Source organism: Gobius niger, assembly GCF_951799975.1.
Source record: "Gobius niger genome assembly, chromosome: 20".
Classification (NCBI taxonomy): domain Eukaryota; kingdom Metazoa; phylum Chordata; class Actinopteri; order Gobiiformes; family Gobiidae; genus Gobius; species Gobius niger.
In genome coordinates this window covers 10,525,284-10,549,490 of record NC_136871.1, presented here as the reverse complement: position 1 = coordinate 10,549,490, position 24,207 = coordinate 10,525,284, and the positions used below count along the sequence as shown (strand labels likewise).

The following is a 24,207-nucleotide window of genomic DNA, read 5'->3' as shown; positions in this document are numbered from 1 at the left end:
ACATGGATGACATAGAGAGAGTGGCTTGGCTTTTATTGCTTCATAAAGCCAGACAACGTCATCTATGGGCTCGTCGGCGCCGTGTCTGGATTCATGAGATCGTCTGAAGGCGTTCTCAGTCTGGCGAGTTTCACCATTTGCTCCAGGAGCTGCGCTCGCACGAGAGTCGCTTTCAACGGTACTTCCGCCGCTTTTAATCCTGGTGTTTAGATAAAGAAGCACTGATGTGTCTTTCTAAAAAAGTCCCAGAGCGGCTGTAGCTCCGGTTCACAAAGAAGCTACGTCCGTGACTTGCGACTTGTTTACATCTGTGGGGCTGGCGTACAATCTGCCCCGGTGGCTTAGCTACAACGTACGTCACTACGGGGAGAAAGCTCCTGATTGGTCGACGCTCGCGAATTTCGCCAAAAAAGTTCAACATTTCCCAACTCGAGCGTCGGCCGCGCTCGACGCCCTGGAGGCGCGTCAAACGCTCACCAAGCGCGAAAAACCTCAAAACGCGCTGCGGGACATCTTGACGCCCCCCGGAGGCGCGTCCTCCATGTATTTTAAATGTAAACCTGACGCTTTGGAGGCGCCAAAACGAGTTTGGTGTGGACGGAGCATAAGGCATTACGGGCCTTATCTCGATCTGACAGGCCCAGCCGGCCCAAAATTAGCCTACGTCGGCCCGAACCAAGACTCGAATCAAGACTAAGATCCGAACCAAGAAAAAGACTGGAGCCAAAAGCCAGACCCAGACCAAGACCCGAACCAAGACCCAGACCCAAACCAAGACCCGAACTAAGACCCAGACCAAGACCGGAGCCAAAAGCCAGACCCAGACCAAGACCCAGACTGAACCAAGACCCAGACATAGATCCGACCCAAGACCTGGACCAAGACCAAGTCCAGACCAGGTTACCATAATTACCGGAATTTAAACCATAACCAGGTAATCCACAGAAGCCAGGCCAAGTCCAGACCAAGTTACCATAGTTACCGGAATTACAACCATAACCAGGAAAACCACAGAAGCCAGGGCAAGTCCAGACCAGGTTGCCATAGTTACCAGAATTCAATCCATAACCAGGTAATCCACAGAAGCCAGGTCACCTCCAGACCGCATTTCCATAGTTACCGGATAATTTCAGGAGTTTCAAGTATTTCAGGAGTGGTGAGGAATTCAACAGTGTTAAGGATTATAGGAATTTCAAGGTGTCAACAGTTTTGAAGATTTCAGGAGTTTCAATGTTTCAAATCTTTCAAGGACTTCAGGAGTTTCAAAGAAAGTATTTTAACAGTTTCAAGGCATTTTCAAGGATTTTTCAGGTGACTTCTGCATTAGATCTATTCCGCAGTCAATCGCAATTGCGCAGCAATTGCAAACATTTCTAGTTTCAATATGGAATGCAGCAGGGGAGGGGAGAGGGGACATTCCTAATGACTCCAGAATGTTCACACCTTGGCCTAACGGTTAAATAGAGGCCACCTGTGTGTAATCTACTCTCAGTATAATTTCAGCTGTTCTTTTAGGCCCTCAGAGCTGTGGTCGGAGTGTATTGGTCACTGAACAGCATAATGAAGGCCAAGGAGCACCAGAGAGGTCAGGGATAAAGCTGTGGAGAAGTTTAAAGCAGCGTTAAGTTATACAAAGATTTCCCAAGATTTAAACATCTCCCGGAGCACTGTCTAATCCATCATTTGGAAATGGAAAGAGTACAGCACCACTGCAAACTTACCAAGACGCGGCTGTTCACGTAAACTAACAAACTGAACATGGAGAGCACTGGTAAGAAATGCAACCAAGTGCCCCAAGATAACTCTGGAGGAGCTGTGAAGTCCTGCTGCTGAGCTGGGGGAATCTGTACATGGGACAACTATAAGTCGTACTCTACACAAATCTGGCCTTCATGTACGAGTGGAAGAAGAAAGCCATTATTGAAAGGAGGCCATAAGAAATCCCGTTTGAAGTTTGCTAGAAGTCATATGGAGGACACAGCTCCATGTGGAAGAAGGAGCTTTGGTCAGATGAGACAAAATTGAACTTTTTGGCCCAAATGCAAAACGTTATGTATGGAGCAAATCTAACACTACTCATCGTCCTGAGTGCACCATCCCCAGTGTCAAATATACGGGGGGGAACATCATGCTGTGGGGCTGCTTTTCCTCATCGGGTACTGGGGAGATTGTAAGAATAGTTTTGAAGATGGATGGAGCCAAATACAGAGACATTTTGGAGGAAAACCTGCTGGAGTCAGCAAGAGAACTGAGGCTGGGACGGAGATTCACCTTCCAGCAGGACAATGACCCGGAGTACAAAGCTAAATCTTCAATGGAATGGTTCAATAAAAACATATTAATGTGTTAGAATGGCCCAGTCAAAGTCCTGACCTGAATCCTATTGAAAATCTGTGGAATAATCTGAAAACTGCTGTTCACAAACGCTCTCCTTCTAATCTGACAGAGCTTGAGTTGTTTTGTAAAGATGAATGGGCTAAAATGTCACTCTCTACATGTGCAAATCTTGTAGAGTCAGACCCCAGAAGACTTGTGCTGTTATTACAGCAAAAGGGGGTTCCACAAAGTATTCATGCATGCTGTATGAATACTTATGCACGCCCCACTTTTCACTTTTCTATTTTTTGAAAAATAACAGAATTACCTATCATTTTGCTTTCACTTCACAGTTGTATGTTACTTGGGTGTGAATGTTCAGTAAAAAAATCTAAATAAAATCTTTATGTTTTAGGGTTGTAAACATGACAAAATGTGCAAAAGTTCAAGGTGTATGAATACTTTCGAGAGGCACTGTAGTTACCATGGTTACCAGTATGGAAGTTTCAGCTTCAGTTCACCTTGATTTTAAACTATGGGCTCTTTAGAATATTGTGTGTCACGTGAACCTGTTCCTTCAGAGCAAAAACAAACATACAGTATAAAAACAGCCACACAAACAAGTGGAGCTCAGTCATAATGCAATTGAATATGCAACAAGACGAAATGAGACGCCAAAAAAATAACGACAACCATTAAACTAACTGAAAGTCTGTTTTTGCAGCTGATCAAAAGTTTAAGACCATATGCCTTTAAAAGTCATACTTTTCATGACTTTGTCCTGATTCAAAGGTTCTGATGGTGGTCGGTTGTTGAGCTGCATAAGCAGAGCCTCTCACAGCGCACCATCACTGCTGAGGCGGGACACAGTCCCTCAGAATGTCTTTAAAGATCCCGAGGGTTATGGAACACAAAAGTCCCAAAACAATGTCCCCAGTGCTGAGCCGGAGGATCTGATTGGCTGGAGGATCCTCAACCCAAATGAAGCCGTTATTGGAGCCGACAACTTGTTGTCCCGATCAAATAAATAACACAGCTGTTTAGCTCAGCTCTCTGCACTTTCCTCTGCTTTAACTAGAGGCACACAGGTGTGAACACAACCACAATAGCGCCACATAATGGTTAAGGGTAATAACAGCTGCAACGCAGGTTGTTTATCGACTGATTTGTTTCTCAGCTTGTGCTCTTGTGGTTCCAGCGAGAGTTTGCTGAAGTTCCTGTTCTCAGGTGTTGGCTCCTACAGGAAATGTTTGTCTTATTTGTTCAACTCAAAAGCCACTGATGTCAGTGAATTGTTTTCTTTCCATATAGTCGCCACACTCATTCTGATGGTTTTAGTGTTTTATATTGGCGAAGCATTCAGCTGACAATAACGTCACATTTATACAGACGTGTGTATGTGTTTTGTGTTTCAGACTGGGATCTGGGCGTGTGCCTGCTGTACGAGTGTAAACGTAAACAGATGAACAAGCCTCCAGTGTTGAACAGCTGGATCGACCTGAGGAGCACCTATAGAGTAAGCTCTCCACGCTTCAGGGTCTTAGCTTAGGCCTCCAACCTCTTTTACCGAAGAACGTCGGAAAGATACTTCAAAGGTGGAGTTCACCAGGACAATTAGCAGCCAAGATGGCATATTGTGCTCAGCATGTTTAGAACAAATAGAAAATGCATCTAAAATGTTTCTACGTTATCAAGCATATAGGGATGAGGGAGACCTACAGAAGGCCGAGCTCATAGGGATGGGACCATATCACCATCATCGGCCAAACTATATTATCACCACATTTGCCTGTGGTGGTTTAAAAAGTCACTGAAATTTGCAGAAATATTAAAAATGAGGGGATTTGAGTGATGAAATATTCCTCTTCATTCATGCTATAAATGTCAGATTGAGTGAGTACATAAAGTATAGAAAAATATAGAACGTACATAAGAATAGAAGGAAAAGCAGATGATCTTTTCAGAGCCATAATGGAGAGCAAGTCATTGCTGGTTTTGTAACGAGCCTCTTTATGAAGCAGAAGAACCACACGACATAAAAAAATGATTCAAGGCTTAGGTCCAGCACGTGTTGGTATAATTATTTCAGGAGAAACAACACAGTAGAGCCATGTGGAGCTACGAGCATAGCATTAATCACTGGACTTAGCAGCCTGGTAAAGATGACAAACTCAAAGCTTCTGACTGAAGCAGGTTTAATTCAGCCTGTTATGTTCCTTAAGTTTGTATCTTTGTAAACGATGCAGGTGCTTGTCTCTCGGATGGACCTGCATTACCTCTTGGTTTTAGTTTTTTTTAATTTTTTGCTGTCAGTCCCAAAAAAATCCCACAGCTCAGACTTCACTTTGTGTGGAGTTATTCAGATCCGCCTCGTACCTGTCCATTTGTCCTGACGTTTCTCATCGGCTCGCTCGTTCTGCTGAAGGCTTGCACTGATTATCTTCATTATCTGAAGGTTCTTGAGTCATCTTCTGTACTCTGTCGTTGAAGTGTCGAACGTTTTGCATAGAGCATTACATTTGAGAAACCAAATAAGTGTTGCAGAAAAGGCTTTCTCAACACCACAGGGAAAACACAAGCATCCCTCAGTCTGCTGTTCACCTCCACCTCAAAGCACCAGCCACTCCTTTGAGGACGAAGAGGTCAACATTTTATCTAAAGAAAAACGTTGGTGTGAAAGAAGCATTTTTTTGTAAAAGAATAACCCCTCCATGAACAGGAATGTAGGACTTGGATTTCATCTTTCTCCAGTGTACACAAATCTCTCACGGCCCATACTTCGAGGGCCCTGTCACGTTAATGAGGCTGAAACTCAGTCCAGGACAGATCAATACGCAGGTAGTTAGCAGTGATCAGCTGAGAATAGGGTCATTCAGACTGAGGCTTAGGTGTAATTGCGGTCAGGACTTGGAATTTCAAAGACTTAATTACAAAGATGTTTACCTACAGGTGAGAGTAGCTGTTCATAGAGGGGAGGGACTAAGCCCAGATCAACTCCTCCCTGTGGTCTTTATCTGAGCTGCGAGCTGAGCTGAACTTAAAGCCTTTCGAATGAGAGGAGAAACGTTTGACACTTCAACTACAAAGTGCAGAACACGACTCAAGAACCTTCATTGAAGATGGACAACTCCTGTACGACTGAGAGCCTACACAACAGACATCTTGCACTGATTAGGGTAGTGGTGCATGAATTCACCTAGGTACGTTATAGCAGAGGGAGCGGCGGGGTTCGTCACAATTAGCGATATTATTGTCGATCGTCCCATCCCTACGAGCTACTGGGAGAAGACTACAATGACTACATGAGCCATCCCTCTGTGTGTCCCTCAGCTGTTTTACAACAGAAAACCCAAAGGCCTGAATGGAGCGCTGCAGGACTTGGGGATCCAGTTTGAAGGCCGGGAACATTCAGGTTTGGAACGGTCCCAGCTGTCTACAGTATATAGAATAGAGTCTAAGGAGATCTGACTGACCGTGCTTCCACAGGGCTGGACGACGCGCGGAACACTGCGCAGTTAGCCGCACGCATGATGAGAGAGGGCTGTGTGCTGAGGATCACCCGCACCCTGGACCGGGTGAGTGCCCTGGGGCCAAAGAGCGCCTAAACCAGGACGCCTGACATAACCCCCTCTACCACCAGAGGGACCCCACAAGTTTGACAGTTTTACTGTGTTTTTTAATAAACGTTTTATGCCACATTGTACGTTATTTAGGCTCTAAAATAACCCGTGTGATGGCTTGTTTCTTTTTACAAGGACTTTAACATAGTGAGTTCTGTGAGCCCCGCCTCAAATAAATCCAAACTACTGGTTTTGCTTGAAGAAATAGACTTTTATAAAAATAGATGAGCTAAATGATAAATAGATGTATTCATCATTTATTTATTTTATATGATCTTAGATGGTTCCAGAAGAGAACCTTTTCTATATGTATTTTTTGTGTAGACTCAATCTGTCAATAAACCACAGTATCTAGTTTATAATGTAATGTGCACCGTATGAGTACATTACACTTGATCCACTGTGGATGGCCACTAAAATAACACTGGTTTACAACAGGACAATGTTGATGTGCTGAAGCCAAAAATCCCTTAGTTTTCCTCAATCAGGTCCATGTTTTAGCCCTCGGCTAAATGTTGCCGAAGTGTCTTTCTAATGTCTCGGTCGTGAGCCTGTCTGTCCAGAGTTTTGAGGAGACAGGGGCTAGAACATCATTTTCATTTGTGCAGATATTTTGGTACAAAGCAGCTGTTTACATACGAGCGTGCGTTGGTGACACTTTATGAAAGCTAAATGCAGCCACTTTTATTATATGTACGTTCACTTCTTTGAAAGACTTAAAAATATGACGTGAATGTAGTGTAAAGCGGCTCCTTGGCTGGGGCTGGTTTTAACAGAAAGACGAGACTGGAAAATCTACTTGGCACAAAAACCTGATTCAGAAATGTGGACGTCATAGTCAGATTCTGAGTTGCAAAAGTGTTCTATATCATTCACAAAAAGTATTTTTTTGTAACCCAGACCTGGTAAGGTATCATTCCCATGCTTTTCCCCACACGTTTGCTCCTTGGTTCTCTTCAGAATCAGAATCAGAATATTTTTTTATTGCCATTGTTTGTAAACAGGTTCACAACTAGGATTTTTTCTTGGTGAGACGTGCAACATTAAATATGGAGGTTTTATCCATATTCTGAAATGGTCACATTAGCAAAAGAAGAGAATAAGTATGATTGTCTTTTTGTGATTGTTATTGTGGTGTATTTTTTTCACACTTTTGTATGAACGCCAACAGTTTTTCTGCCCATTTCACACTTCTTTTATTTCCATTGTAGATTCTCACAGAAGGGGTTATATTTATGAAAAATCATTTGCTTTGATTCCGGCTTTGCGCTTTGGACATTTTCTCCTTGAGCTTCACGATGTCATAGAAACGGTTTGGTCTTCACAGACTGTTGAACCACTTCAGGGACCAAGGACCTCATGAAGCTCATGGAGAAAATTCCAAAGAAAAAGGGCGGCATTTTTAAATAATTTGAAATATAAAACATAATTGGAATTGTGTTCATTCATAGTTTAATGTTTAAATGACAAAAAAGGGTGGCCATTTTGAAGAATTTAAAAACAAAAGAATATTTGGAGTTATTTCACCCTTTTGTGTTTCCTCCATGATCCCATGTGTTTGTTCATAGTAGAATGTCTTCAGTGAGAATCACACAATGGAAATAGTGTTGAAAATAAAGAAAAGTCAAAATATAAAAAGTGTTTCCAAACGTTTGACCTATACAGGTTCTAGCATGTGGTTCTCACGACCACAATCGCATCATATTAAGATGTTTCCATTGCTATAGCTTTAATTAATGTCATCTCCTCCTCTCTCCAGATACCAATCTCTAGCATCAAAGCAGCACCTGCCGCCAACAAACCAGCGGAACCTGATGACTCAAAGGACCGTCTCACGAGCCGCAAATCCTCAACTTCCACCAGCTTTCGTGAACCAGGCTCCAACGACCAAACCCTGACTTCAAACCTGACCAAAAACTCTGTCCAAAGCCTCGTCTCCCCAAAGACTCTCCTCAACGGGACCCTCATTATAAGAGAAGCATGCAAAACCACCACGACTTCAACTCGCCTGTCCTCGATCACCGTAAATATGGTGACTCCCGATACTGCGGGGTGCGTCTCGATCCCACAGCCTGACTCAGTGGAGGGTCTTTTCGAGGAGCTGATGGCGGAGGACGAGGAGAGATGCGGTTCCTACGACGACGTGCTTTTGGACGACGCAACAGGAGACTTTACAGAGGATGAAAGTGCAACCTATACGTCAGAAGAATCGAACTGTCCAGAAAATCGTTCATGAATACGTCCGTAAACCGCATCTGCAACGCGGAATGTAACAGAAATGTAACTATGCCGGGACGGCAGGAGACGTGTTTTGCTTTGCCGAAAACTGTTAGCAAATCGTACCGCAAGGAGTCACCGACGACTTCTGCGCTCCTACACAAATCTGGAAAAGGCTTTGGGGATTCGCCGAAGCCTCAAGTTTTGGTCCCGAACACGCCGTTAGTCGGCAAGACTTCAAAGCGGTCTTTCTCCATCTTCACGGTGCGAGAGGATGCCTGCCCCTCGACGTCCCGCATGTCCTAGAGCGTCCTGTCAAACCTGTCCGTGAACAGCTCCCTGAACAGGACTCTGACCAGGAACGGAGACCGCCGCATCACCTCGCCGCTGTGCTCATGCGGACGCAGGGCTAAGCGACAGCTGGTGTCCAACGGGGGTCCCAACCAGAGGAGGGCGTTCTTCTGCTGCCCGGGGAGACGCTCGGGAGGCGGCGACGGCGGGGCGCGGATGGTCTGCAGCTTCTTCAAGTGGGAGTCGGCGTTGTTCGGGAAAAGCAGAACAGCAGTGGGGTCGTCGGTGCCTCTGTGTCGGAGTAATATGGCGATTAAAGGGCCTCTGCAGAGGAGTTTGAGGAAGTTAATAAATGAAGAAGCAATACTTGTCAGACAAGAGGGACCAGCTGGAAAATAATTAACTGACTGTGATGATTTCTATTAGCGATACATATGATACTTGTGTGAAAAAGTCATCAAGCGTGACCCCCGACTGGTGTTGAATATGTAAGGTGTAAAATAAAATGAAATAAAATATATGTATTCAGCATTTTAACCCTTGTGTGCCCCATAATGCAGAGTTACACTCGTGGTCACCTTTGACCCCATTTTGTTTTTCTAATATCTCACCCATAAAATATATTTTTTCAATAAGTTTGGGTTCTATCTTTAGTGTAACTTCAGACTAATGGCCTGATACAAAATGTGTTTTTTTTTTTTTTTTTAATTCAGTTTGTAGACCTTGTTCATGTAAAAAAAACAAAAAAAAACAAATCCTGAACAAACAGTCAGAAAATATCAAAAATCTAATTCTGAGGATAACTCGGACTATCTGGTCAGTTTCCAAGTGGAAATAGTCATGTTTTACCCCATTTTGTTTCTCTAATATTTAACTCATAAAATAACATTTTTAAATATATGTGGGATCTATCATTAGTTTGACTTCCTAAAAATGCACTGATAGTAAATTGACCAGTTTTTATTATTTTTTGGATAATGGGACATGTTTACGTAAAAAAAAAAAAAGGTCAAATTTTGAGCCAAAAATGTAACACTGAAAATCCTGAAGTGGATATAACTCTAACTATTTGGTGAATTGGGCACTGGGAGAGGCTCAAAGGTAGAGCAGGTTCTGTTTTTGAAAAATGTTTCAGACATACTCAAGGCTTTGCTGCAGCTGTTCCCATTGAAAAACCCAATTGATGTCTATAGACGTATGGAAGCCCGTTTCCGCCATGTTAAAAAATAAAAGCCCAACGGGAGAGATTTAAAGTCATAATTTCGTGTTTAAAAGTTGTAATTTCGAGTTTAAATCTCAAAATTACGAGTTTTAAAACTCGTAATTTCGAGATTTAAACTCGTAATTACGAGTTTTTAAGATCCGTAATCATAGACGTGTGGTTTTATTGACTTTATTCATGCATATTTCCCATTTTCACATGATCATGATCATCCGAAGTTCATCGAAGTTCATAATGCTACGATCGTAGCATTAGCTTTGGGAATGCCCATGCATCATCAAGGCCTAAACACATTCCTATCATGGATACAGCCATTTTTAATAACTTTTCTTGTCACTGCTTTTAATCCTGGGTGTTGAGGTAAAATAAACACTTCTGTGAGATAGGTCCTTTAGTCTCGATAAACACATCAGGAAGGTTTCTTGAAATACAGTTTATTGTGCGTTCAACAAGGAAATGAATGAGGCGCAGCAGGGAGGGGGACAAAAGTGTCTTCTCGTGCTCTCCGGGTGATTTACATTCAAGGACAGATCTGGAGATCATTTCATCTTCCCTTTGCTTCATTATTCAACACCCCACTGTAAACCGCGTTCCAAATGATTATGCAAATTGTATTGCCGCGTGAAAAAGGAAAAAAAAAAAAAAGGTTTTCAATTAAATTTGTGGATGGTATTGTGTCTCAGGGCTCAAAACACTGATATCAATCTGTGATGACTAGCTGTCAGGTAAACCCAGTTAAGGGAAAAACCTACTGAAAAAGGGCGCTCCACAATATTAAGAAGATCATAATTTTCAATCAATTTGGGAAAGAAAAAGGGTCTCTCTGTTGATGAAAAGCGTGAAATAGGTGAATGCCTTGGTCTAGGTATGAAAACCTTCGATATTTCATGAAAGATTAAGCGTGATCCTAATACTGATAAGAGATTTGTGGATGATTCAGACACACACGGGTTTGTGCAGATAAAGGCAAAATGAGGACGGTTTCTGCCACACAAATACATCAAATTAAGAGAACTGCAGTGGCTCAGAAATACATGAAGACTCATTTTCAAACAAGAGGTCCAATGTTCAAATATAACATGACCTGTTAAGATGTTTTTGATTGAAATATCCTTTGATTTCAGTAAATATGACCTTCTAATGCTGCAAATTCAAATGACCATTTTCAGTTAATTACGATTGTAGCGGACAGCAGGGGGCTCCCTCCCAAAACTATTGGGTGAGGCCACTTCCTGCCTAATGAAGGAAGCGGCCTCTTTAAATCTCCCCCGTGCCTGGCACTCACTCTCAACTGCTGCTGGCTGGTGACAGGTGCGTTTTTAACTTCTCCTCTCGCTTTTAGTATTTTTAATGTTCATTTATCTTTCTGGTTTTAGAGCTTGTTTTAATGAACTCCGGTGGCGGCTATTTTCCCCCGTTTTTATACCAGTTTTAAGGTGGGACAAGCGTTTAATCTTTTGTTTACATTTATTATCTTTCGGTTTTAACGTTGTTCCCCTTTTAATTGCAGATTTTAGCCTGCTACTGTTTTGTTTAGAGTTTGTTTTAGGGTTTGGTTGCATTTGAGTTTGTTTTTGTAGCCTTTTAAACCCTTTTAGCTCTGCACCAGTTTTATATAGCAGTCCCTGGGTCTTTTAGTCTTTAGATTTCAGTTCCCTTGGATGTGCTTGAGTGGGGGATTCGGCCCGTTTTCTCTGTTTTGCACTTGGGATTTTTGTTATTTAGTGTGGGTGTGTGTTTGTGGGTAGCACTTTCCGTTTTGTTTGGGATGGGGCTCCCCCCTCTCAAGCCATCCAAGTTTGGTTATTTTTCTAACGTTTATTTGTGTTTCAGATTTCCTTTGGTTCTGGCCCAGGGGCTGCAAGGTTTTATTGTAATTTTGCACTTTTTAACATTGGCCATTCTTAATATAAATTTTAATCATAATAATAAATACTTTTAATATTGTACTCCTGGTCCTTTTAAATAAACTTTTAATTACATATTTTAAAAGCACTGTCTCTGCCTGTTTTTACAAATCCTTATCTGCGTGTCCTCTGGTTTTATCCTGTTTTTAAAGTACCTCGGGTCACACAAGCTTTAAAATGTATTGAAACAATGAGTTGCATAATAATTTGGAACTAAAAATGTAATTTGCATAATAATTTGGAACGCAGTGTTTGTAACAGACACACTTTTGTATGGATACAATGCACATATGACTTAAACTCCATATAAAAATACCCGGCTCAGCAGTTGTTCAGTCAAACATGAGCCAGTTGACGCCTTACTCTCGGGAGCACTCATAAGAAGTTGAGTTTCTCTGAGGTATAAACATGTTGAATGGATGTGTCCGATCCGAGCGGGGGAGCAGAGGGGAAGACTGTCCCTTTAAACTCATACTTGGGCTCTGTGTCGGAGCTGCTCGAGATCCCGGATGTGGATGAGGGTCCCGGTCCTGCAGGAACTGTGACCTGAAGAAGGGAAGCTTTCAGTCATTCATCTTTATCTGAGCTGCAAAATGGTAAAAGAAAGAAATACAATCATACCCAAAGGAGAGGGCTTATTATTAATAAAACATATCTGTAGTAGTTGTCACTTATTGTGTAGAAGTTGCAAATAAGTTTTGAAATTCCTATAATATTTTTTTGTTTTTCTAAGTATGTTTATTTTAAGGAATATAATTTTACAAAATGCTATGTTAATGTTAATGCTTACTTGATTCTTTCTTTTTATTTTGTTTGTTTTAGAGACCAGAGGTTCCCAAACGTTTCAGGCCACGACCCCCAAAATACCCCAACTAACAATTGGGGACCGCCTTCTGTAAATGTAATTAGAATTTAGAATCATTTAAGGAGCAAAACAATTAAAATCTGGTATAATGATCGTGATATTTGGCTTAATTTCACTAAAACATGCCGTTTTCAATCCAAAATACATCAAATTCAATGATAGAAATGGAGAAAATAGGGTCTCAAAATCATCCTCTTTTTCTCAGGACAAAGTGATTAATTCCAGACTAAATGGAGTTGTTTAGTGCGGCATGAGCACATGAGCGTGTAGACAAAGAATCAAAGTGGCTCTGTTATTGAGCGCTAAAGGCTTCTGCCCCTGACTCCATTGTAGTCCCTGTAAATGAGGCTTTTTATATCCTGCTACTCAATACTATAAAACAGTTCACTAAACAGTCTCACCACATAAAACAATCTGTAGTTTTAAGAGGAGAAGAATTAGAAATTATCTTAGTTTAAGTACCTTGGTGTGACCCTTGACTCCACATTGAGGTTTAAAAAACGTGTAAAAGGAAAATCGACACTACAGTAAGATTTAACCTGCGACATTTGACAACAAATATGTTAATTTATTCCATTTGGGGCCAAAGTGTTTTTACATTCTATGATTATCTCACACATTGCAGATTGTTTTACAAGTTGGACATTTTTTATCAAAAGCCAATGTCCTCCATATTTGTAATATTTTACAAAAACATCTATTGATCCTAGACAATTTTAAACCTTTTAAAGATGCCTGTTTTGTTTACAAAGTGATAAAATAGACCAAAGACTTGCACGGGCCACCTCTAGGGGGCGCTGTGAGGTCCTTTGGACAAAATGCTCTGTCTGTGAAGGACCGTCTCCCCCTCACTATCAGGGAATGTCCCACATTTCCTATATTTAAAGCCAAACTCAAAGTGTGGTTTAAAGCAAACCGTCTGTGACCATTAAGGGACTCTTCTTTTACATTTCTTACTTATTCATTTGTGGTATGTTTGCAGTATTTTCTGTATTTCTGTCCTCTGCCTATACGGAAATAAGTGAATGTGGCAACAATCCTGCATGTTTTGTCTGTTTTTGTTGGTTCAATGCAGGTGTTCATCAATGCGCATTGTCCCCATCAAATAAATGAATAAATAAAGGGGAGGAGCTCACATTCATCTCCATCACTTTGGTACTTTGGTCTGGAGAAAGCTACAGTATGTTACACGCAGACTAGCGGATTTTCTTCGTCATCAAAATACCAAGGGTCGAACCTCCCACTTGTAGCCCAAAGTAAACACCACTTTCCACAAATGCCAGTGCTGACCAATGCCCGCTGGCTGCTCTGCTTTTTGGCCAAAACACTAGAGGCCGCCATTGCTCCGCCATTGCTGTAGTACCTCCATAACGCCGCTGGTCCCCCATTGAAAAGCATTGGACTTTAGACAAAACAACTTTAAAGCCTGGTCCCAATTTTTTTTTTTAACTATCTAGAGCTAGATATTCCTCCTGCGATCACGCTGGGTTAGTTACAATTAAGGGGACCAGGCTGGTTTTCGTAAGAAGAATTTTTGAAATCCCGTGAAATCTCGAGGGTCGGACTGTTAGCATTGGAGCAGCGCGAGCTACACGTCAAGGGCCGAGTCTACAGTGAAGATCCCGCCCTTAAGCCCTTTTTAGGAACATGCTTCGTCAGAGCTGGGGAGGGGGAGTCTGTAAATCCGCCATGATTTGAGCTCTGAACTATATAGTAATATTTCTTTCCCTGTGTTGATGGTGGCCGGTCTATGTTACCAACAGCAGCGTTATAAGCCTGAAGAGCGAAACATAACCAGTCATTAACGGAAAAGAGAAAAGCGTTCGGCGTACAGATGTAGCGCTCACGGGTGGGTCTGCCGTAAAGACTCTCGGCTCTCTGGAGAGGAGAGGGATCGCGGGCTGAGCGGGTCCACTTGTACCCTGCAAGAAAAGCACTCAGTGACGAGGGAAACGTTTGGCCCAAATGCCTGTAGTAAATCCTCACCTGGTGAACCCCGGAAGACGCTACTGCTGAAGCGGTCGCTGGGCTGTTTCTTTTATTCAAAGTCTTCTTACAGCAGCACTTTTTCACACAACAGCCGCAAATTATAATGCTAAGGACAATGACGACGGCGGCGACTAGAGTCACCCAACCAGAGAGCTGCGCTGCCAGAACAAAACACACAAAGTGCACATTAGCATTCAAACGCATTCTAACTAAGGCTGCAACATTCCAGGAGTTTCAACGTTGGAAATTGTCAAGGGAATTAGTGGGAATAAACACAACTGAAAGCTGACGTGTTTATCACCGCAGAGATGAAAAGTCAAATCGCCTTTATCGAGTCGTTTCCCGCCACACGGGAAAACGTCCGCCCAGGCGGAGCCCTGAATACTTGGGAGACTTCCGGACCCGGGTCGTGTGCGCGCTCACACGAACCGGTGGTCGCCGGGGAACGAGGGGCTGCCTGCTTCGAATAACGCTAGAGTGGCTAAAGATTTTTAGGATTTTTTTAGGAAACACGCCGACTTCAAGGTCACGGGTTCGAGCCAGGCAAGGTCACAATAACGCGAGACTGATTCAATAAAAATATTTCTAACATAATTTGACCAAAAAAATGTGAATAATTGGACGAAAAAGTGACAAAAAAAGTCACAAAAAATTGACAAAAATGAGAAGACTGCCCAACAAAAAAAATGATGAAAAAAAATCTGATGACGTGAGGAAAAAGATCAATTTAGTTTTGTAGGTCTTAGCTTTCAAATGAGGTGTTACACTGGCCTACAGGATTTGGGTAAAGCTGAACTGGAGAAAATGCTCTCGGTTCAGGCGGGAGTTAAGAGGTTGAACTCTCTTCTTATTGTGCTGGTGAGTCTGGGGCATCAGGACAGCAGTTTGGCGAGTAGACGAGAGTAAAGCCGTGTCCGTGGCCTTTTTGTTGAGTTGAATCCACATGGTTCTCATGATCACAGTAACTTACAGTAACTCTGGTTCTCTGAATGTGAATCTAAAACGAATTGGGCGACTCACAGACTAATTCTCAGTGCTCAGACAGAAACAACCGCCAGGAGCAGGTTTCAGTTAGTTTTAAATCAGCGGTTCCCAATCTGTGGGTCAGGGACCAGAGGTGAGAGAATGGGACCATTTGCCATTTACTATTTTAAAAAGGGAAATAGACTAGTAGTCGTCCTAAATACCAGTCTCACAGTGGCTTAGCGGTTAGTGGCTCTCACACAGGGGGCAGGGCCTGAATTGAGGTCTGTATGTTCTGCTTCTGCCCTGGAACAGTGGAACTGTTTTGACCATAAATGGATTCTCTCTCCATCGAATAGCTACTGTAGGGCCCCCGTGTGGATTTTTGCTTAGGGTCCCAGAAGGGCCAGCACCGGCTCTGTCAACAATGAAACAGTTTAAGTCTTTGGGATATTATTTTTAAGCCTTTTGAAGGAGTCCTCTAAAAAGGTTGGAGACCCCTGGCCAGGGTTGGACTGGCAGAAAAAACTAAAACAGTATAAGCTACGAATCGAGGACAATGTGGTTTCTGCCGAAGCATCTCATAGCACACAACACTTTAATCTTGTCAATTACAACTTGATGGAACTTTTGTAAAATTACTTAACAATCTGTGACACAAATAAACTTCTCCAAACCAACCAAATGATCCCGCTGTAGATTGAAGATGAAATGGTCAAACTCACCACGGAGTTAGAGAAGTGTGGAGTGAAAATAGAATTCCCAAAAAGGCCAAACATTGTAAATCCTTTCAATGGAAACTAGAAGATTTCCAAACTGCGCGCAGGAGTATGAAATACATGTTTATCCGCAACAAATGTTCTCTTTACGTTGTATTAGCTGTAAGTTTACTTTGACAATGACGAGACGTGTTTACAAATAGACATCTGATCCAAGATATTGAGCAGATGCTATATTTCCTATTTGTCTTGCGGGTCAGTGATAAACGAGGCCATCTAGTGGATTACTGGTGTATGTGCAGGAGAATCAGTCCTGTGTTCAGTTTACAGTGAGGTAGTGGACAGGTTGATTTTTTTTTTTTTTTTTAATAAAATAAACATTCAAGGAGTGGGAAGAAGACAAGCTTATTTAGTGGTTCTCAAACATTTCACACCAAAACCACCACATAAAATATTTCACCCTCCAAGCACCACCAGATCCTATGGGGGCTGTACCTGGTCAAAAAGGAAATGGTCAGTTGGCCCAAATTGTGGGATTACGTCTGGGTGCCAACATTTAGGCCTATGAATTATTAGTTTTTGCTTAAACATTGTTAACACGATTATATTTAAGATTTTGCTAAAGATTGTGCCCAGCTTTCTAGTTTGGCCATTTTTGTGATGTTTATAGTTTCACTTCTTTTCTTTCTTTCTTTCTTTCTTTCTTTCTTTCTTTCTTTCTTTCTTTCTTTCTTTCTTTCTTTCTTTCTTTCTTTCTTTCTTTCTTTCTTTCTTTCTTTTTTCATTCTTTCTTTCTTTCTTTTTTTCATTCTTTCTTTCTTTTTTTTCTTTCTTTCTTTCTTTTTTCTTTCTGTTTTTCTTTTTTTCTTTCTTTCTTTCTTTCTTTTTTCTTTTTCTTTTTTTCTTTCTTTTTTTTCTTTCTTTCTTTCTTTCTTTTTTTCTTTTTTTCTTTCTTTCATTCTTTCTTTCTTTTTCTTTCTTTCTTTCTTTTTTCTTTTTCTTTTTTTCTTTTTTTCTTTCTTTTTCTTTCTTTCAATTATTCTTTCATTCTTTCTTTCTTTTTTTTCTTTCTTTCTTTCTTTTTTCTTTCTGTTTTTCTTTCATTCTTTCTTTCTTTCATTCTTTCTTTCTTTCTTTTTTCTTTTTTCTTTTTTTCTTTTTTTCATTCTTTCTTTCTTTCTTTCTTTTTCTTTCTTTCTTTCTTTCTTTTTTTCTTTCTGTTTTTCTTTCTTTCAATTATTCTTTTTTTCTTTCTTTCTTTCTTTCTTTCTTTCTTTCTTTCTTTCTTTCTTTCTTTCTTTCTTTCTTTCATGTCCTCAAAATCATCAACATATGTGAACGCCCAAATATTTCACACTACTTTTCACAGGAATATTACAAATTGACTGATCTACAGTTTTATAAAGACATAATATTTCACATTTTTGTTTTATTTAAAGTTAAACCAGAAGCTTCTGAGAATTGTTCAACCAGTGATAGAGCAGCGTTTACCTTTTCTTTATCTTTCAGGAATAAAACCGTATCGTCAGCTAATTGTGTAATTCTTATTTCACGATCAAACATTTGAATACCCTCGATGGCAGAGCTATTCCGAATACACAAAGATAATGTTTCAACAGTCAACAAGAAGAGAAATGGCGCTGAAGGACACCCTTGCCTCACTGGTTAGTTTCACTTCCTTATTGGACACCGACAGGAAGTGACATAGAAGAAGGTAAACCATTTTAAACTGTGGCTCCTTCCGAAACCATCAAATTGCTAAGAGCTCTTACGCCAAACCGGATGTGCGTCAGCGTCCACCATGGCAAGTTGCTTTCGAATTGGTCTGTCAGTTAGGAAGTAGTTAGTAGTTAGAAGTAGTAGTAGGAAAAGGAGCCTTGATGCTAACTATCATGGCCACTTTAGCATAGGGACTTCTGATGCTAACTAACCGGTGATTAGGAGCTATGTGCCATCCCACAAGCCACTGCGCCAAATCCCCCCCACCCCCACCCTCGAGTGATTCATGCACAACCACTGATGATTGACAGGAGCACATTTAATAATAAAAATAATAATAATTAAAAATTAAGATTCTGCACAAGCCAAACTTTATAAAAGTGATAAATCCATGTTGTCGTCCCCACAGCTCAGTCACATGTCAGTGTTAAAGAGTAAACTCAGGAAACAGATTAAATGCTTTTGTTTTCATTTAGTAGAAACTTAAGCCACATGGATCATTTGCTGCTGTAGCTTTATGAAACAGCTGTTGAAATAAAATAACACTAAAGGGAAATGTTTGGATCATTTGGATTTATTTTTCTCCTTAAATGTCTTTGTTTGGACACTATGTTGTTGTTGGACACTGTACAGTAGGGGGCGACATGCGCTTTTGTTTGGCCTGCACTCCACCAATAACTTTAAAGAAGAAGAAAAGCAGCTGTTGGTGATTTCACTTCCCTTTCCCCTGTATGGACGGATTGTGCAAATTCTGCTGGGCTCAATCCGAAACCATCAAATTGTAGCCTCTAAGCACTAACACTAGCAACTAACTCCTTAACCTTTCATGGGGTCAACTGTTAGACCTCTATGCAGTTAGTGAACTAGACCCTCAGCAGCATTTGAACAATCCGTCCGTCCTTAAACAGGGGAAAGGGAAGTGACATCACCAACAGCTGTTTTTCTTCTTCTTTAAAGTTATTGGTGGAGTGCAGGCCAAACAAAAGTGCATGTCGCCCCCTAGTGTACAGTGTCCAACAACAACAAAGTGTCCAAACAAAGACATTTAAGGAGAAAAATAAATCCAAATGATCCAAACATTTCCCTTTAGTGTTATTTTATTTCAACAGCTGTTTCATAAAGCTACATTATGCAAAAGATCCATGTGGCTTAAGTTTCTACTAAATGAAAACAAAAGCATTTAATCTGTTTCCTGAGTTTACTCTTTAACACTGACATGTGACTGAGCTGTGGGGACGACAACATGGATTTATCACTTTTATAAAGTTTGGCTTGTGCAGAATCTTAATTTTTAATTATTATTATTTTTTATTAAATGTGCTCCTGTCAATCAACAGTGGTTGCGCATGAATCACTCGAGGGTGGGGGCGAGGGGGGTGGGGGGGATTTGGCGCAGTGGCTTGTGGGATGGCACATAGCTCCTAATCACTGTTTAGTTAGCATCAGAGGTCCCTATGCTAAAGTGGCTATGATAGTTAGCATCAAGGCTCCTTTTCCTAACTACTTCCTAACTGACTTACCAATTCGGAGGTAACTTGCCATGGCGGACGCTGACGCACATCCGGTTTGGCGTAAGAGCTCTTAGCAATCTGCCCGTTTCGGAAGCAGCCCTGGTGTAGTTCACTAACTGCATAGAGGTCTAACAGTTGACCCCATGAAAGGTTAAGGAGTTAGTTGCTAGTGTTAGTGCTTAGAGGCTACAATTTGATGGTTTCGGACGCAGCCTGTGCAACCAGTGAGTCATGAGTCAAACTGCTATGCCACTTCCTGTCAGCAGCTTAAAATACTTTTCTGCCAAACATTTCTTCATTAAAATCGCTGCTTCACTGAAAAAAAAGATAATTATGCATCAGATGAACTTGCAACAAATGTTATCCATATAAATAAGTCATATTTTCAAAAGCATTAAAAACCTGTCATTTGCACTTTAAATGCATTAGGAAGCATCAATGACATTAGACACTCAATGCGCTGTACAGCAAGACTCATCTATTCACACACTGGAGGAAACGTGGTTTATTGCCTCCAGTGTGAAGTGTCTTGCCTTGTTACTTGAGCCAAAAAACATGTTCGATAAACTAAACAAGAGATTTCAGATTGAACTTATCCGTCACGTGTCTGAATCAAACAGATTTCCACCTGTGCGGCAAAGATTCATATCAGACACAACACGTTCAAGAGTAAAAAAAGGCAAAGAGATAGAAGTCAAATGCAAATCAGGCTTTTATTTCACTCCGATGCTTACATTTAGCGAGCGCAGCGGCATCACAGTCGACTCATCCCAGTGACATCAGAGCCACAGATAAACTGACCATCTTCAAATAGCTGCAGCTTGTCGAACGGATCAAGTGTCAGGGAACAAAAAAGGTCTGTGGAAAGGGTCTTTAGTGTCTTATAGAGGTCAATATCCTGTGTCTCTGTCTAGTTATCAGCAATCACATCCCACTGAGGGTGACGCAGGCTCAACGGGCCAAGGCCATTCATTCAGCCTCTGTTACACAATGTTATCAGCGCTGCGCAATGATTTAAGCTGGGGATTTAAAAAAAAAAAATCAAATAATATCAGATATTATCAGATGAAGCAACCTTTTGTTTTGAGATAATAGCTACGAGCAACGTGTGAATGCCTAAGGGCAGACCAGTAATCATGTTCTCAGTCATTTATGCTCATCTATTGGTGCATCCTAAAACAAATGGGAAATGTATGATGCAGTCCCAGTATACACAATAATAAGTAAAATATCACATAATTTACTGCAAATATAATACATAACAATAGATAAAAGTTGGCTAAATTTGTTAAAGCCACACTGCGTAACATTTCACCCAATAAATAGAACAAAATACAAGCATTTATTTTATTACAAATATCTTTACGGTCGGAAAAATACCTAAAAAATAAAATAAAATCCTCTCTCCTAACACCTGACTGTTACTTTCCTGGGACCGGAACGTCTCCTGCTCATTTCCATGGAGATGTTGGCTAAAGGCAGCCAAATATAAGATTTAAAGATGCATTATGCAACTTTTCATGCGGGGAAAAAGGTTAATATTAGTGCGTATTTGAACTTTCCGTGACCAAGCGGCTGTGTGGGAGGTTATCTTGGCGCCTTTGCTTTCCATCCCGGCGACTTCTAGGACGCTCTGGGATCTGGTTTCTGGTAGGCTTTCTGGATAGAATGTTTAAGTAACTATGGAGACAGTTCAATCTGCAGTGAAAACCTACCAGAAAGCCTAAAAATCAGACAAAAAATGGATCTTGGGAGTGTCATAGAGGCCGATGTGATGGAAAGCAAAGGCCGCTGGGTCACTGAAAGTTCAAATGTGCACTTTTTTTCTGCTTAAAAAGTTGCATAATACGACTTTAATTAGCTTAAGTCCTCATTCAAATCCATTCTTTGACTATCCACTGCAAAAAAATAGCATTTTCCGTGATGAGCTGGTCATATTGCTGGCAACATTAGAATCCAAAATGTTACGCCGTGTGCCTTTAAGGAAGGTGAGCGGTGTCTCGACTGGCACAACGTGGGCATGTGTGTAGCTACTGGTTGCCCATGTAATAATTGAACATATAAAACTTCATAAACAGAACTTGTCATACATTTCAGACTTTTTCTCAACAGCGCCCCTTCATCTCCTCCCTATCCGGGCCATGAGCTGAGCGTTGGCCGCCGCTTTGGTCCTCATGTCCTGGTTCTTGGCCAGGTCTATGAGCACGCTCAGGATGCTCGTGGGCACGTCCAGGGACAGGGCGAAGCGCGACCCCTGCTGGTTTCGTTTGCGGGGCAGCGCCGTCAGCTGGGGGGGCAGCCGGGGGGCCCGAGTCTGCCGCCGCCGCAGCAGCAGCGCGCTCTGCTGCTCCGCCTGAAGCAAAGAGTCGAGTGCGCCGCTGAGGTTCAGGACGTTGACCGCCAGCAGGTCCCTCTGTGCGCCCCGGTCCGCGAGGCTCTGGCTCTGCACGCCGCGGGACAACAGCAGCGCCAGGCAGAGGCACACGGCCGCACTTCTCATGGTGATCACAGCTGGAGGTCTGCTGGGATAAGCAACACTTTCATTTTCCTATTGTCATCATCTTTTGGTGATGGACACAGGTAGATACACACAGAACCCTATAATTCTCATGGAACAAAATATGTACATTTAGTTATACAGCCACCTATTATCTAATGCAGTGGTTCCCAACCTTTGTTTTGTTCTTTTTACTCCAAGTACCCCCATACCTTGAGAATTCTGCCAATACCTTCACAATGTGGTCAACTAAACTAAAAAGATCATCCCGAATTTCGAAGTGTTGTTTTCAAAATGGAGCTAAAATACTCACAAATTCAAAGATTTTACTGGAAAACATCAACACTTTCCCTTTGAATTTTTTTAATATATATATTTATATATATTTGAAATCATGCCGTACCCCCTGCTAAGCGCTCCTGTACCCCTGGTTGGGAATCACTGATCCAATCCAATTATTTATATAGCACATTTCAAAGACAGTTTCCAAAGTGCTGCACAAACAAGTAACAATGTAAACAACAGGGGGGGAACTAAACTAAACTAAATGAATAAAAGATCTGCCATAAAACAATAAAAAGGCAAGGATAAATGAATAAATACAATTAAAAAGGACACAGTGGGCCACACAGCTCACGCGGTGCTAAAAGCCAGAGAATGAAAGACCAACTATTCATAGGATACTGAATTATTACGGTGAAGGATCGTAAAGTGAATTGAAGTCGTTGGAGCAAGAGCTTGGATCTTGTTTCCTCACGTCACTTTTTTTTGTGGCAAAATTTCAGTCAGCAAAACATATTAGGCTACTAAGACTAAATATGTAACTTGACAACATAAACACTGAAAAAAACACCAAACATGTAGGCTATATGGGCCCACTTTCAGCATCAAACACATGTCTTCCATATCTATTTAAAAAAGGCATTACTAATGACTTACTGACCTTTTATATTTCGTCTTTCACTTTCACACGTTTCCAGCAACATGTTACATTAAGCAGACTTTTTAACCTACAGGTAATTATCTCCAAAGCCGGTACCTTATTTGACTTTTCTTCTCTGCCTTCTCAAATGACAAACAAACCATTATCTACTCACTGAAGTTCTATGTTGGTGATTCATGTGCATGGTCGTCCCAGTTGAATTGGTCAACAGCTTTTTACAGATCTTTTATTTATGTTTCAAATCAAAGAAAAGTGTTACTCACAGTAAGACGCAGCTCTGTTGAGTCGAAGCAGGACTTTAAGCGGCGCTGGATCGTCTCCTGTTTCGTCCAGACTCTCGTCAGATGTTCTGCTGGGATGGAGGTCCTCGAGTGTCCTCTTGAGCTCTGCGCTGACGGGGACACCACAGACTTATCTTTACATCTCCGCTCCCCCCTCTCGCTTCCTCATTTCCTCCCGACTCCTTGGCCTCTGTCTTCTTTTCTAAAAATAACATGATGATAATCGCAATTGTTTTTCTGCAGTGAATTGCACAGTTTCTCCACCCCGCTGTTGGTATCAACAATAGCGCGTCAACACTCTTTAAGTCCAATGATAAGTAACAAGCTGCACAGCCCGATGACCTCAGTGTGATATGGGCACAATCATCAAAAGGAATAAAACAAAAACAAATGATTCACTCTTGCACTTAAAGCGTTAGAGCTGTTGTTTGTCTGCCCAGTAATAAAGGCCTACTACACTTTTTCCCGGTCGTTTTGGGGCATTTCACAGATGAGAATTTACACTTTCAAAACTTCATACAAACTGTTAAATACAATGAATCAATTGCAAACTAATCTACTCAAAATGATCAGTTTGTTAATTATAGTCTAGTATTTCAAACATCGCTATACTCACACAACTCTCCAGTGAGGTAATCCTCCGATCCGTCCCCATGTTTTCTGGTCTTTTTAACTCTTTTGCTTCAGATGTTAGTTCCAAAATGAGCTTCTGTTGAGTTGATATTGTGGCAGCTTCAGTAGTAAGCCAGTCCAGTGGTTGGCATCAAGTTAGTGTCCGTGTTGCACCTGCAGAAACTGTTTCAATGAGGTTTCTGAGAAGGGACAGGAGTCGGACATGTGGTTGTTAATGAAGCTCATCTCATCCATATTCCTGATGACACAGACTCATATCTCATACATATTACTGTGTAGGTTAGGTTATAGATACTCTACACAAACTGCAATGTTACTATCAGGAACAGTGGGTGACATCACTGCAGTGCCCCAGGAACCTTCTCCAGGTCCTGCTTTACGTAATCTCAATACATGCAACATTATTTTTGTTTATCAATTTACACTGTTATACATTTACTTTAAGAAGAGAGCTAAACTATTTTGGTTATTCAAAAAATATATTGAATAGCTTATTGGTAGAGCCTTCTTCAGA

At 41.4% G+C, this 24,207-nt stretch overlaps 1 protein-coding gene across 2 annotated transcripts; it reads right to left on the bottom strand.

Moving 5' to 3' along the window:
* Positions 1-21,424: 21,424 nt before the first annotated feature.
* On the bottom strand, positions 21,425-23,151 carry ucn3l (urocortin 3, like). 2 transcript variants are annotated; one of them, XM_079579133.1, is made up of 2 exons: positions 23,043-23,151; positions 21,425-21,858 (listed from the first exon to the last, which is right to left on the bottom strand). In XM_079579133.1, the coding sequence occupies exon 2, from the start codon at positions 21,837-21,839 to the stop codon at positions 21,459-21,461; it is 381 nt and encodes a 126-aa protein (XP_079435259.1). In that variant the 5' UTR covers positions 21,840-21,858; positions 23,043-23,151; the 3' UTR covers positions 21,425-21,458. The 2 variants fall into 2 exon arrangements, with proteins under 2 accessions (XP_079435259.1, XP_079435260.1); XM_079579134.1 differs by having other exon boundaries at positions 21,425-21,861; positions 23,043-23,143.
* Between the last annotated feature and the right edge of the window lie 1,056 nt (positions 23,152-24,207).